The sequence below is a fragment of the Fusarium sambucinum genome, chromosome II (assembly GCF_050947815.1).
Source record: "Fusarium sambucinum isolate potato_lamoka chromosome II, whole genome shotgun sequence".
Lineage (NCBI taxonomy): Eukaryota > Fungi > Ascomycota > Sordariomycetes > Hypocreales > Nectriaceae > Fusarium > Fusarium sambucinum.
In genome coordinates this window covers 5601574-5614077 of record NC_139293.1, presented here as the reverse complement: position 1 = coordinate 5614077, position 12504 = coordinate 5601574, and the positions used below count along the sequence as shown (strand labels likewise).

General features: G+C 47.6%; 4 protein-coding genes across 4 annotated transcripts; 2 read left to right on the top strand and 2 right to left on the bottom strand.

The window, feature by feature from the left end:
- Positions 1-1011: 1011 nt before the first annotated feature.
- On the top strand, positions 1012-2181 carry FSST1_008842 (uncharacterized protein; the record flags this gene model as incomplete). Its single annotated transcript, XM_083225762.1, has 1 exon — positions 1012-2181. One exon carries the CDS (start codon positions 1012-1014, stop codon positions 2179-2181), a length of 1170 nt encoding a protein of 389 aa, XP_083084803.1.
- Positions 2182-3690: 1509 nt separating this feature from the next.
- FSST1_008841 (protein-arginine deiminase domain-containing protein) lies at positions 3691-5651 on the top strand (the record flags this gene model as incomplete). Its single annotated transcript, XM_083225761.1, has 2 exons — positions 3691-3730; positions 3781-5651. The coding sequence occupies 2 exons, from the start codon at positions 3691-3693 to the stop codon at positions 5649-5651; spliced, it is 1911 nt and encodes a 636-aa protein (XP_083084802.1).
- A 99-nt stretch (positions 5652-5750) lies between these two features.
- FSST1_008840 (uncharacterized protein) lies at positions 5751-7356 on the bottom strand (the record flags this gene model as incomplete). The annotated part of the gene is made up of 6 exons (XM_083225760.1): positions 5751-6076; positions 6125-6391; positions 6443-6841; positions 6884-6940; positions 6997-7142; positions 7187-7356. 6 exons carry the CDS (start codon positions 7354-7356, stop codon positions 5751-5753), a joined length of 1365 nt encoding a protein of 454 aa, XP_083084801.1.
- A 1169-nt stretch (positions 7357-8525) lies between these two features.
- Positions 8526-10469, bottom strand: FSST1_008839 (uncharacterized protein; the record flags this gene model as incomplete). The annotated part of the gene is made up of 3 exons (XM_083225759.1): positions 8526-9495; positions 9548-10226; positions 10277-10469. The coding sequence occupies 3 exons, from the start codon at positions 10467-10469 to the stop codon at positions 8526-8528; spliced, it is 1842 nt and encodes a 613-aa protein (XP_083084800.1).
- Positions 10470-12504: the final 2035 nt, after the last annotated feature.

Sequence of the window (12504 nt, the reverse complement as noted above, 5' to 3'; positions counted from 1 at the left end):
TGCCCGAATCAAGCTATCAGACTTTGAGGAAAACCCCATCAACCAAATATTCTTGCACCAACGAATCATTACTGTAAGTAGTATAGGTCTAAAGCTAGCTGTAAGCCTGGAGCCTTGTCTACCTAGGCTTAGACCCTCACAGCTACACAGCCAGTGCCAAGCTAATAATAGTTCGGGTTAACCTCCACTTTCGGACAATAACGTAATAAACCTTAGTAAGATTCAAGGGGTTATGGCTTGCAATTTTTATCCTAATAATTAAACGCAATCCCAACTATTGGCAAATCCTACCAAGTAATAAATCAGGTATCAGCTGGTATGATAAGCCAGCCACAGCCGCAGCTACTTGCAAGATGGAACACTATTATCTTCCTAGTGCTTTATCTCCATGTGCTTCTATGCGAAGCTCGCTGGCACGATAAGGCGTGGGTTCGAAAATACACGTGTGATCAGTCGCGTCACGAGTTTTTATCGCCAGAGCTCAACCCTTTCCGGATCGACAGCTTTCGAGGAACATGGGATACGCGTGGGAATTCGACTCAGCTGCAACTGGGCATTCTCGCTGTCTATAATGAGTCACTTATCACTTGTGATGATATTGATGTCCCTTCGTTAGAAAATTCGCTAGAATTCCAAGTTCTTGGACATGCAGTAGGACACTTAAAGGAATTCAATACAGAGTGTCCTGTACCGATTACGAAAACCCTGACGCCGTGAGTTTTGTCCACTCCGCATTCTTCAAATGAATCGACTCAGAGGTCATCACAACGAACGGATCTCTTGTCTTTCTTAACTCGCTTCTGCTAACGCATTCACAGATTTGGGAATCAAAGGTTCTCCCACTACAGTCTCGTCTATACATTCCATAGTGCCTACCAGCTACGCTCACTCGAATCCACGTTCCGATTCAGACGCTTGAATGGCACAAAGCTCGACTGCGGTGCCGTCAAGATCACACCGGATATCGGGGCTATATCTTCAGCAGCCTTTACCTTTCTCCCGCTCATGGTCATGGCTCTTGTCGCTATCTCTTCATGGCAGAGCCACCCAGACGACTTCGGCTCTAGTTACGGTATCGATCACAACTTACTCTCAACTGGACAAGGACCACTCTGGGCCACTGTCTTTCAAGTCACTGATTTTTTACGGCATCTTCAGTTCATACTTCTATCCACATCGATCACCATAGAGTACCCAGGCTTTTTCATCCCAGTAACGAACAATGTGGCCTGGGCTTCCTTGTTGTTCTGGAAGGGGCCACTCCGTCACGGGCATTCATCCCCAGGAATCGACGGCGGTATGTATGTTAGCAACGCTACATACGGGCTCGATTTCGTCACCGTGACTCTTGGATACCCGAATATGCTTAACACACTATGGAACTCCCTGTTCAACCTTGCTATGCTTCTTGTTCTGGCTTTAATTATCTTCTTGAGCCTCATTTGGTATCTATCGGAACGCCAAACCTCATCGCCGTCCCTGTCCTCGATCATGACAAAAGCGGTGGGAGTAACTGTCAACATTGCGCTGTGCTTCTTCAGTGTCCCTCTACTATTATTCATGGCTTACGATCTGGTGCTTGTGGGCTATCTGCCCAATTATAGGATCGGCTTAGCGGTGCTTATGATGCTTATCATTATTGGGGCTAACTCGTTTTTCGCTACTCGAATTAACAGGCGTTCGATTAACCATCCCTTCTTGGCACCCGAGCAACCACAGATGGACGACAGCGCCGTGACTTACAAACAAGCTTGGGGCTACGTTCGCCGCCATTTTTCTCACTCCCTCCCATTCTTCCAGGCTATCTTTATAGGTGCCTTGCAGAATTACCCCATGGCTCAGATATTTACCCTGGTAATAACTGAATGCATCTCTTCTGTCGAACTGGCCCTTCAAAACGGTCCGCAATTTTACACCACAGCGTCAACATATTTCTCGGTTGTGCGGCTTCTTGCAGCACTATCAAACTTTGTGTTCATGATGTCTAAAAGCCAGGCAATGAACCAATGGGCCGGGTACGTTGTGCTTGGCCTGCATGGGGCAGTGATTCTGCCTGGTTTCGCACTTAGAGCAGTCTATCAGTTATTGCCATGCATAAGTCGAAGAAAGCTAGGAGGTTCTGACGGTCTCCAGGCGGGTGAGAACGATCAAGAATTAGCTATTATTCCTGTAAGTTACTAAATTCTTATTGATCAGTCTGGCAGAGTGTCTAACACAAGTTTCAATAGTCTGTACATCTGCGTTATTTGCCAACTACTCCCTTAAATAATGGAAAAGATCGCAGCGAAGTATCTCAATCGCACTTGTCTTACCGATCAGACTCTAGGTCTTTTTTTCGAGAACCACGACCTCGAGTAGCCACACCGGTGTCGGGTAACTCTTGCCAAAGCTCAGTTTCAGAACATCTTGTGTCGCTCGAGGCTGGAAGATCTGTGAGCGAGGCAGGAGAATCTGTCAGCGAGGTAGGAGCATCTATGAACGAGGCAGGAGCTTCTATGAGCGAGGCACGATTTGATCTAGATGTTGTGCTTGCCCAAGTACCACCAGTCTCTGGTGTCGATTATTCTTTTCGAGAAGCGGACCTGTTCTACGGTAGAGAAGCGGAAACGGATCCCACAATAATGAGACAGACTTCACTATCCAATATTTCTAGTGGAGATGACAAGTCAAAAGCGAGAAATGCCGTCCGAAATTGGAGGCCTTTCAAAAAACAACAGCCGGAAAAGGGTTTTCAGGTTACGCGGCCTCGTAACCCTCATCTACAGCAACTTGAAACGCAATAGGCAAAATTTACATAACGGTATACCAGATTTGTTAACGCTGACTTTTCTATTTAATATACTTCTTGTTTTATACAACGCCGATCTAGACAATCAAGGCATATGTTGTGTCATTGCTCCTACTGAGGACATCTTAGGGCAGACTCAAGAATAAATCCACAATTATTCGTAAATCAAGCTTGCCATTAGATATGGCGGATCTGGTAGCATTTTGCAAACTCCTAACACCACCAAGTCCGCCCTCTACTTGGAGTACACAGTAAAATGCCCTGCCACCTCTTCTTTGCACGTTAACGAATTCCTGGTGATATTCCGGCAAAGAGTCATGTCATTATAGGGGCAGATATCAGTTACTTAGAAGCGTGGCAGCTAACAAAACTACCGAGGTGAATAATAAACTCCTTCCTAAAGAATCAATGGTAGGGATTAATATACCTCGTTTAGCATGTGATCGACAATGCTAAGTAACAACTAACTTTCAATCATACCGACCAAACTCCCTAACTTTCATGGCAAGCTTCTTGTAGTCAAGGCCGAGACCATCCTTCTAGAAGAGACTTGGAAAGGCTGTTCAATGGGGCTTTATAGCATTGACTACAAGACCACATCAGGTGGCATCATTAGCACCTGTTCCTAGGCCTCCGAGGGCTAGATCTGTCTGAATACAGGGAACTGTTTCATCCGCTACGAGGTGGAATTGCGCTAAATCCAAAAATACGAGCAGCCGAAGGGATGAGCTAATAAATCCATAACTGTACACGTGAATCACGCTTGCCATTGGCTGTAGCGGATACGAGATTGCTGTCAATGCGTGTAATGCCGATGTTAGGAGAACATATAAGTAAGAGGCATAGTTCAGCATCGGCAGGCAAGGCGAGGTAGACAAGAGCTCAGCTTTTCTCCAAACACCATGCATCTTCTCAACGGGAAAGCGGCAGTGGCTGCCTTAGGTACATGGTAGAAAAACGTCTTCTATTGATCACGCTAACAACTCTTACAGCGCTTCTCAATTCCTGCAATGCACTCAAGATTACCATCCTCGCAGATACCAATCGCGATGGCAAGGTCGACAACAACGACGTTACTGGCAAATCCACGTGGACAAACGCTAAAGGCGCTCTGATTCTTCCCAGCATTGGCGATACCGGTCGCCGTTGCGCCAAGAAATGGGGTCCAAGTGCTGATATCCAAGGAGACGAAACTTATTTGGACAAGTGCAACGACGCCTCAGACAACGTGCAGCGAAATCCCAAATATCTCTCTCCACTGAAAACTCTCCCTTTGGCCAGTTTGAGCGCATCTGCCAAAGGTTCAATCGCCATTGCCGACAAAGCAGCTGCCTCCAAAGTCCGAATCTTTGTCAAGCAGAGCGGAAAGTGGAATTACGTGGCCGCAGACCATGTCTTCACGGCCAAAGAGCTAAAGTCTGGACTCGAGTTGGGCGTTGATGCCCGTGATGTCCGTCGCCCTCAAGGCTGGAATGGCTATGCCAAGATCCAGTTCACTGTCACCGATGGCAAGGCTAAAGCGACTGATGCCGTTGCTGTGCGAGTTGCACCAGTACTGACACACCATCATGGACAACACGCCCAGCGTATCTTCACAACCGGCGTTAATGAAGCAGGTTTCAACAAAGTCCAAGAGAAATACATCGCTGATCTGTTGCGCAACGTTGGTGACGCTGGCATCAAAGAGCCTGTCTTTCAATTCCACAACCAGGATATCTGGACACAGGACTTTTTCGAGCCTGGTTACGCGACCATCCCTGGTCCCAAAGGCCCTGTTAGCATCCGCATCATGATTCGGTCTGTTCAAAGCAGCCGAAGATCAGGCCGCGACGCTTTCCACGACCTTCGGAATGATCAAGTCGGTGCTGTTCAGCATCTTGGTGACGGTGACTCGATAGATTCTACTGGTAACCTGGAGACCATCCCTCCTTACAGCCACAATGGAAAGAGCTTTCCCGTCGGTAGAACCGTCATGGGTGCATGGGAGGGACGAGCTCCTCTCATGGTAGAATTCCTCAAAGCTCAACAGGTCCAGGACCCTCTGATTCTCGACACAAGCTGGCTATATGTTGGCCATGTGGATGAGTTCATTCAGTTCCTACCTAGTGATAACAAGCGTGGTTGGGTCATCATGGTTGCTGATCCGATGAAGGGTGTTGATCTCTTGAAAAAGGCGGCTAAGGCTGGCCATGGTAAAGTGAAGGCTGTGTCACGTCCTCTGTCGGCAGATGAGAAGAATGAACAATTGTGTCTCCCCCGACAGACCATTGCCGAGACTCTCAAGTTCAAGAAATTTGATGCTATCAACAAAAATTCTGCTCAGCGCATCCAAGCAAATCTCGATATCATCAAGCAAGAGACTGGCATCACGGAGGAAGATATCCATCGCGTCCCTGCACTATTCTACTATACCGAGTCGAATAGTTGGCTATGCGCTGGTGAGAGCTCGTCTCAGAATGCAGAGGCCGCTTCAACACAACCCCAAAAGGCCGCAAGCAACTCAGGTATCACAATGAAGGCTTCGCAAGGCGGTCCTAGCTTTAAGGCCAAATCCATTCTCGAGGCAGCTACTCCCAACAAATCTATTCATCGTCGTGTGATCGACCCTGCTACCCAGGTCACTGCTCTTTACCCAGACAGCGTCAACGGTCTGGTCATGACAGACTCCAGGGTTCTCGTGCCCAACCCTTGGGGTCCTGTGATTAACAAACAGGACGTCTTTGCTGCTGCCGTGTCCGAAGTATATGCCAATGTCGGTTACAATGTTACATACCAGGATGATTGGTTCTCTCATTTTAAGTTGCAAGGAGATGTCCATTGCGGTAGTAATTCGTGGAGGGTCATACCTAAGAAATGGTGGTGATCTTGTCTTGAGGTAGACATTTATCAATGACAAGCCTCTATTAATGCTCACAACACCAAACTATTCTGATGATTGTCATCTATCTGTGAATGACTGGAACTAAGCCGCCTGTGCTAACTCCCTTCTGCCACATGAAGAACCTTGAGCCTGTTCGCAACCAGATGCATGGACCGACATTGCTGCCATCTTGACTCCAGCTGACTCGCAGTTCTCTTGGATGATTTCCTTTCCAGCAGGTGCAGGACGTGTAACCGCGAACTCCTTGAGTTTGTAATCAGAGTCACCCTTCAGAACCATCTCGGACAACGCTTTGCCCAAAGTCGGCACAAACTTCATCGCCCAGCCAGCAGTGAATATAGCGACACTCTTCTCAGCACCTCCATTCAGATACTTCTTAGGCAAGAAGTCGAGAACAAACATGTTATCTGGAAGAGTTAGCCAATGCTTAAAATAAAAAGTTGATGCACTTTTACCAAAAACGTTAGTCTGTAGGCAGCTGACCGTCGACGCTGGGACTGTGGGATCGACACCAACGACGTGGTCTCTCACAAAATCCTGGGTGTCCTTAATGTCCTCTGGACTGAGAACATGGGTTTGGCGCTCACTTGGATCTTTGATTGTTCGAGTTGCTGCATCGACAGCGATTCGGACTACATTAGGTGGACCCCATGGAAGTGCTGGAAATCCGTAGAACAGACGAGATCTCTTGTCCACAGAGGGAGCGAACTGAAACCACATGCCTTTTGACTATCATTAGAGAATGAAGCGGCATGTAGAGGTGTAGTACTCACTTGGGAAGATGGTCCCGTTCGGGCCGGCATTGGTGTTGAAGTATGTCGCAACCATCTCCCAAATCTCCAGTCCCAAGGAAATACCAAAGCTAGGTTTCAAGACATGGTTGACATAACTTCCACTTGTGATGATGACCTTCTTGGTGAGGTAAGTCGCCGATTTTCCATGAACAGTACCATGAACTTCCCATATGGACTTGTCCTTGTTTGTTGGACGGATCTGCTTAACTTTAGTGTGCTGTTTGGCATCGGCGCCATAGTCCCTTGCTAAGCTGTAGAGGGTTCGAAGGAGTAGCTGGACGTTGATGACTCCATTGTCTGGTGCAAATAGGCCCTCCCAGTCTTTCTTCAAGTTCTTGAATGGATACTGGTCTTCAATGTCTTCCACGGAGACTAATTCTGTCAACAACAGGATGCGAATAAGAATATCAAGGCACTCACGTCTTTTGTAATGCATATCAAACTTCTCCAAATTATCGATAGGCCCCAGCAAGGTTCCTATGATCCATTTCGTTGGCATGAAATCCCCGGAAACGACAAGGCTTTCTACTCACCCTCAGGCGTGTCACTGCCCATATCCTTATCGCCAAAATTGAGTAAACCGCCCATCCAGCGAAGGGATACACCAGCATCTTTCTCAAGAGCGTCCCAGTGCTTCATGGCTTTAGTAGCAAGTTCAGCCATGAACTCTTCAGTGTACCTGGTCGATGTTAGCCGATATACAAGAATCAGATTCCGGCTTACATGGTGCGAAACATGCGAGCCAAATCACCAGAGCTTCCGGCTTGATTGAAAAAGTTGTTTTGCTCAAGGATCATGACGCTGGCCCCTGCTTTGGCTACCTCGTATCCTGCGGCCAACCCGACTGGACCACCGCCGACAACAATCACGTCGTAGATCTGGGAATCTGCCATTGTAAACTTAGTGGAATCTGTTCTATGCTTGGTTGTAAAATATGACAATTCTGAAAATTGCGCTCTCAGCAAGAGACAATGTTTTACTTTATATAGAAAATGGTTTATGAGGTAGACCTCAGCCGCACCATTTACAGAACCATGTCGCATTCCAAGCTGTTTATACCCGTCATTTATTGGTTAAAAAGGGTCTTCGCTTATCTATGGAATGCCATTACAGAAAAAGGCAAGCATTTTAGAGTGAAAGCAACCATTGAAGGCATTGAAAGGGTGCAATGAAGACCGTATTTGGTCTAAACGAGGGGTTGAGTGTCGTTGAAGCGTCCAATATGTCTCAGCCAAAAACAATTGTTAGTGAGTGTCGACAGCTGAAAGCTACGGTCTGGAATGGCGGGGATGTACGGGAGGTTCCGCGCTTTTCTCTCATGTGGTGTGGTTTGACTTGTAAGGCTTAGCCATCAGATTGGGCGTAGCTGAACAGTAAGATGACCAGTCATCGTGAGCCGCAATAGTTATCCCCTCAATTCTGGATGAGACAACAAGCTCTCGGTTTCCCCAGAATTTGTCAATTAAAATTAAAATTAAGATGAAGACCCGGCCCAGAACGAGTCGCTCCAATATATCTTGAAAGTAATAGAGCATACCCCAAATCTGTACCTTGTTGAACTCATCAATGCGGTATCTTAATATCAGGTATGACGCTGATGTCAGCTGACAAGATCCTTTAATTTCTGCGTATGGAATATTCAAGAGCCAATTATTAGAGACAAGATGCGATCTGTTTATCTCCTGTTCCTTTCCGGTCAAGCGATTGGTTTGAATCAAAAGTTCTTTTCCCCCATCGTCAAGAAGAGCGCAGACCTCCAGAAAGCAATGAGACTCGTTTAGCACTCACTACAAGGACGCAGTGGAATTTGTATAAGGTTTACTCGACAGGGATTTTAAGAAGTGTCACTCACAAACCATCCGATGAATGAACAGTTCACTCAATTTAGCTTACTGGCATGTTGCTAAATACTAGGCGTCACCATTCATACGGACGCCGCCAGACTGATGGGATGATGGGTTTTGAGCAGTGCCATTAAAATATTGTTCTTCTAATAATCGTGATTACCATTACAAACGAGACCCTTATAACCATCTCCAAAGTTCATGCCGGCAGCACAATGTCAATGTCGGTGCGACCACTCACTTTGTTGGGGTGATGCATTCGATAAGGGCGAAAGTCCATTGTGATTCACATCGTGCATATCCCCATCAGCAGGCAATTCGACAGGCCGATTGTTACTCTTCAAGTCAGGATAACCCGTCAGCTCCGATGCAGAACGATTATGAGCGGGCCATACCACTGATTCAACGCCGTGAGACGGAGTCGTGCCTGTAGGTGATGATACGTGGTGTTGATCCCAGCCCCCAGGCGAAGTTGATTGACCAGGGCTCATGGGGTTGTGCGCCATAGCCGTCTCACCTTGCGGTGGTGGCGCCGCCACGCCGCGAGGTCCGCTGTAGTGCTTCCTCCTGCGATAAATCAGAAACCCGCAGCCCAGAAGTGCCAGGATAGAGGCGACACTGCAGCCGACCGCTATCCCTGCTATGGCTCCACCGCTGAGAGATGACGATGATGGTTCGTCTGAGGGTGATGGAGATGGCGTTTTGGTGCTTGTTGAAGTTGCTCGCGTCGCACTTCTTGTGCCCGACTCAGCTGTGCGTCCCATGAGAACTTCCAAATCAGGGTCATCAAAACCGCTGACGGGTGTTGTCTCGGTCGCACCACCTGTGGCACTGCCCCCAATGACTGTTCTAATATCATCCGGTACTTCGTACGTGGTCAAGTCGTCCTGGTATCGTGCCCAAATGGCATCCTCCTCGTTTTGCTTGCCCAAGTTCATGTTGTGTACGCCCTGAATAGGTGGTACATCGCATATTTTCTCCGTGGCGTTTGCGTAGCTTCCGCCGATTACTAACATCTGGGCGTTATCGACGACGTTGCAGCTCATCATACTCTTGGGGTAAGTTCCGGTACCATTTTCGTAACCTGGGTATGGCCCTCGAATCCACTGAAAGCTTGGAATGGTGAGGATGTAAATGTCATCGTAACCGGTTTCGAAAGGAGGGAAACCTCGACCACCAAAGATGTAACTGACGAGGAGTTAGCTCTGACAGAGGTCTGGTTCATTGTGGTGGGACTTACATATTGTAACTTGACCGATCCTGAGCCCATGTCGCGCCGCCACAGAAATTCCGTCTGTCACCCGGTGCGTCGCCAGATGTCTTTTGCGTATACCACCTCGTATTTGCCATGTCGTATAGTAAGATCTCATTCATGGGCTGAGGCTCAAGAGTCCCATTACCAGTCAAGTCCTGACCACCTCCAAAGTATGCCAGCATCCCATCGTCTCCGACTGGGAGGTAAACCATGGCGCCCTCGGCTCTTCCCACATCGTCAGGGCCGCTGACGTTACTCCATTTGTTCGAGTCCATGGTGTACTTGATCAGCCCACTTGAAGTCTGTCTGTCGCCTTCCCAGTCTTGAACAGACTTCTCACTGAGCCACCCACCGTAGTAATATGCCTCGCCTCTTGATGGTACCGAGACTCCAGCACCGTAACTGGCAGCCTTGACTGAATTCGGAGGAGAGCCGTAGTTGTGCCATTCATCGTAGAGAATATCATAGCTGTACAGGCTGAAAGGTTCTGTCGGAACGTCCTCGTAGTGGCCGCCGTAGAGGTAAAGTCGCTTGTTGATTGAGTCTTCCCATAGGATACCGCCCTGGACGCTGGGTATGGTTCCGTTTTTAGACAGGCCGGTATGGAATTCGGGCATAGCCTCGTCAGAGACAGAGTCGAGGTCATTGTATGTGAAGAACGTATCTGTTGAGATGTTAGTATGTCTGTTGAGGAACGGTAGTCGCAATACCCACTTGTAAAGTTCTCCCTAGGTGGTTGGTAGTTGATGATGCCACCATCGATGTAAAGCTTCCTGTCCACTACAGCAGTCTGATGACCGAACCGCCGACAGAAATTGTTAGTTGGATCTTTCTGAGCAAGCGAGATGCCTATTGGACAACAAGCAAGCAAAAGCCGTGGCCATGATGGCCCCGAAGACTGGTCCATGGTGCCGCGAGCAACAGCAGTTGGTGACTACCGAAGAAGAAACTGCAGGTCTAGGAACAAGCAGATGCGTAGAGATATTGTGTAGTATTATGAGATCAAACCACACTGAATCACTGAAGAGGCAGCCCCTATGGAACGCACGGTACGCATCGAAACCAACCTCTGTGGATGACTTCCAGCTGCATGTAAGATAAAAGCGTCGCACACCATTGCTGAAAAGGGAAATATTTGTGACGAGTGAGCTGTACTGGCAGGGGTTCCGTACAAAAAATTTGATGACTGTGTATTGTTGGGCGTCAGGTCACACTGCAGTGCATAGTGCCTTGGTGCTGTACGCCCATGCTGACTTGGCTCTGAGCATGAGTGTAATTTCATTGCTTTTTGAGTATGAGTATCGAACCGAGAATGATATAGTGGTATGATAATAGTCCGTAAAAAGATGTGGAAAATAAGACAAATAGTAACATACATACCACACTATCCCGAGTCTTGTCTTCAGCCCTGTTTAGAATGAAATACCATGGAAAATGTGGTTCAGTGTAGGGTTCACAAATATGCATAAAATTAGCGTACAATCAAAGGGCCACCACAACAAGGTTACAACTCAACAGGCCCGGGGAATTAGTCGGGTCCCTGTTTATTGGTAAAACTTGTAAAATCCCCGATTATTTGTTGAACCTGAAGCAGGGATGAATCCAGACCTGCTGATTCAGGCCTGAATGGCCCGCTTGAATCCCCCCAAGATGCTGACTGCATTTTACACTCTTCACCAATCGGGATCGGAAGGTTTGGGTTCATTTGAGCAATTGGAGAAACAGCGGGTAACACTGATGGCTTGGCTATTATCTTACCAGCATGTTCTAGATAGGACAAGGCTGGATCAGCGGAAGCAGTCGGACATGGGTCGATGAGAGAACGGAATCGAACCATCCGTTCATTTCAATTGGAAAGGATGAGATTGTTTATTGGCTCTACCATAGGAAGTGGAGGCTGAATCTGACGCCGTTATCATCGCATAGCTTTCCCGTTATGTTTCCGCAATTTCCTTTCTGCAGTTGCTATTCGCTGTTTTACTTAGCGACTTCATCCTTGATCTCTATCTCGACAACATCCCCACACTCCAGTATCACCAGTGGGATCTTGGGATTGTACAGATGACAGGGCACTCGATCCTCCACTGCTGCTGCGGACTCTCCACAGTTGCCAACACACCACATACCCCGAGGTTCCATTTTAAGCCCAATCTTCCATCTGGAAGCTTGGATGCCAGGATGCTAACGTCAACGTGTCTAATGACTGGCTCTCGGACCTCAAAGTAGTGAGAGTTTTCAGTTTCGGGCGTGGATCACGCTCCTGATATAGACCGCAGACACCAGGTTGAGTTGCTTTTTTGAATGGTTGACCATTCTTATCAATCAACACGTACTCGCCCAAGTCTCCTACTTTGTTCCGAATCGTGTACTTCTTCCCGGGCTTAAACAACACCGCAAGCTCGCGGTTGGGACGAACGTGGTAATGATATACCGACCAGTTTTTCTTTACATCATTATTTCTGCGAACTGTTGACTTGAGTTGTAGAAACTGTCTATAAACATTGTTAGAATCTGTTGACTTGAGTTGTCCAACGTCTACTTCCATATCATCTTCTCGTAGTGAAAGTAACCCATGAGACAGCGCATAAAGAAAGAAAATATCCATCTCTGCGATATCGCCTACGCTAAAACGGCCAACTCATCTGACATTGATTACGGCAGCCTTGACAAATACCCCAGTACCAAGATGGATACCTTTTCGCGCGTTACACTCCATGAGACTCTGCACTACCGCACAATTGGAGTCAGCACTAGGTGAACGATCGGCGACCAACTGAATGATGGCAAGGAACCCGCGTACGGTCTTAACGACCCCAAGTAAGATGCTCAGCCAGGCAAACCGGAGAACAATGGCAATAGATATGCATGAATGTCAGTTGACGCTATCATCAGAAATCGGTGTATCCAAACAACAGATAGGATGCCATGGCACACATCCTTTA